Source organism: Sphaeroforma arctica, assembly GCF_001186125.1.
Source record: "Sphaeroforma arctica JP610 unplaced genomic scaffold supercont1.2940, whole genome shotgun sequence".
Classification (NCBI taxonomy): Eukaryota; class Ichthyosporea; order Ichthyophonida; genus Sphaeroforma; species Sphaeroforma arctica.
In genome coordinates this window covers 1-2500 of record NW_014037618.1, presented here as the reverse complement: position 1 = coordinate 2500, position 2500 = coordinate 1, and the positions used below count along the sequence as shown (strand labels likewise).

Genomic DNA, 2500 nt, shown 5'->3' with positions numbered 1-2500 from the left:
GTTTCATCGAGTGGTCGCTGTACTATACGTCGAATGTGTGTTTTCATTTCTTATTCAATTGCGGGAAACTCGCACCGAGAATAGAGAAGTACAACACACTATTGCTGTGCTCGTGCCATTAATGGAGCCATTTACGAAGTGATATGTGTCAGCTATTCAATGCGATGACTTGTCATACGCGGGCTAGAAATAGAAAATGTAAAGACAAAAGCAATTAGAAATATTAGAAATTCTATGTCTGGCACCCACAGAGGGGTCAGACCTGTGCGAAACAGCCCAGAGGTCAGACACTCGAATACCAATAAACGTATCTGCAATCAGCACTTCAGCTCTAGTGTGCATGTGTATTAAGCATGTGTTCAGCGGTAGATTGGTATCCATAAACGTATCCCAATATTTATTGGGCCTATTTGTCCTATGCCTGATCTCAATGTCACTACGCCAAAATGTCGGCTCTCGGCGGCTTGCCAGGACGCAAGCAACGTAACTTTCGACCTTCATACATACTATTTTTTTGAGCTAGAGTTTGTATTTGTCATCGTACACACATTGGTGAATCAGCCGACCATGTCTGTCGCCTCGCTTCAGAAATCTCGTGTGTGCCAAACACAGACTTTTCGATTCTCCACAAGTCACCGGAGGATGGCGGTAGCTACCTACCCGTGCAGTTGTAAGTTCGCGATGGATTGTCTTAGACGCAGATTTTGAATTGCCTCCTTGGCTTGACTCCTCAATCATACAGCGAGATATGTGTTGACCACGTTCCAGTGAGACTTTTATGGGGTCACTTACTTAATCTCATATAGGATTGCGAGCCTCACAAAGCCAATTCCGAGCTCTGCTTCATCCTGCTCAGGGGGTAAGTCGATGTTCCACCCATATCTAGATCAAGCGATACCTAGATAGTAAATCGCCAGCCCTTTTCTAGCCCAGATACTAAACTGTTCCTCCACTTCTGAGACGGACAAGCACCCACGATTACAAAGTCTCTTAGTATAAAATCGAGGGTCCTGACAGTTCTATATTTGGTTTCTCTTCCCGCCACTATGCCTCAAAATATCTATTTTTTTTTGACGGGCGGAGAAGAGCCTGAAACTCTTGTCATAAGTCCATTGCTACCTTATCACCACAAATATGGTACTAGTGCCTTGCGATTCGGCGGGAAGTCAGAAAAGTTTCTTCTATACCACAACTGCGATTGGTACGCTCCCCAGCCCAGATTGCTAATCACAAATGAAATACCCAGCATCCATGTGTAGTTTGCGAGACCCGTCGCCACGTATATGGATGTGTAGATGAGAATCTCGGCGAAATAGTGCGGCGATGAAACATAGGTAAACCAGTCACCGTGCGGAACATTGTACCTGGGTATGGTAGGTTGAAAAAACTGGTGAGGCAACGAACCATAGAGCATGCACAAATCTGGGCGATAGTAAGAGATGCAGATGTTTTGCTGTACAATGTGGGCTAGTTGAGAAAAAGACAGATACATAGTTTATGCAAACACCGTGGACATACTGGTCATTGAGTGCGTCAAGCATGCACGGGTCGGGGCGGGATGAAAGTGGCAAAAGTGAGCACACAAACCAATGTTACGGTGAATCGCTCTAAGTTGGTCGTAGTCCACACTTGTGTGGTCGTGGAATAGCGACTGTATCCCACTGGTGTTACATTGCCGACGGAAATACAATTCCTGCGGCAGCCAGCAATCAATAGCTTCTTCTGATGTAGGGATTTTTTACATATTTTTGCTAGTTAAGTATGTAATGTTAAGAATATACCTGGACACGGGTTTCGAATCGTCTGTCTTTCTCTCGCCCTGCATGCGTAACTTGAACAAAATTGCATGACACTCGTATTGGTGTCGAGACGCCCAGCAGAAGAGTGACAATCCGCTAATAGCGCAGAAACCCCCGACGAAATCTGGTATATTAGATACAATCGGTAGTGGTCTGGTATGAGAAGTGTACGCAAAAGCATGTATGCACTTATAGGTACAATATATAGACACTCCCACGTGTAATGAGTGTGTATTCCTATATGATATGTACATCAACACGTGTAAAAGCTGCTGTACAAGCACCAGAAGTTGGTATCAGTAATTTCGATTTCTGCGTAAAACATGGTGACTATTCGCACTGGTGCGTACCCAGGTCCTGGTCGGTTTCACGGGAGTTCAGCTCCAGTAGCAGAGAGAGGCAGCAGAGGGCGTAGAAGCCCATCCCCACTATATAGTGTGCCACATGCATACTGGACGCTTTCAAGCCAGAATCTGTCAATATTAAAAAGGGATTTACATTTCAGTAACACTTGACTACGCTTGTGGGCTTACGAATTAATAGGAAACCAAAACACGAGAAACTCCTACTTCAGATTGAAGGGACTGCGATTTCTAGAAGCATTTGTGGCGGGCTACGAGCGATTATGTATCAGAAAACACAAAACGATATATAAAGACATCACATATATACTGAAATAAATACATTATAAGGGTACTGAA

The 2500-nt window shown here is 44.4% G+C and overlaps 2 protein-coding genes across 2 annotated transcripts in view; one reads left to right on the top strand and one right to left on the bottom strand.

Annotated features, from left to right (window-relative positions):
- The window catches only part of SARC_13145 (hypothetical protein), a 1639-nt gene extending 1316 nt beyond the window's left edge, over positions 1 to 323 (top strand). The window contains exon 2 of the mRNA XM_014292732.1: positions 1 to 323. This exon is cut by the window's left edge and continues 186 nt beyond it. The gene's annotated coding sequence lies outside the window, so the exon portion shown is untranslated.
- Positions 324 to 363: 40 nt separating this feature from the next.
- Positions 364 to 2274, bottom strand: SARC_13144 (hypothetical protein; the record flags this gene model as incomplete). The annotated part of the gene is made up of 3 exons (XM_014292731.1): positions 364 to 1364; positions 1782 to 1923; positions 2150 to 2274. Coding segments are annotated over 3 exons (508 nt in total), but the record flags the coding sequence as incomplete, so codon positions are not given.
- Between the last annotated feature and the right edge of the window lie 226 nt (positions 2275 to 2500).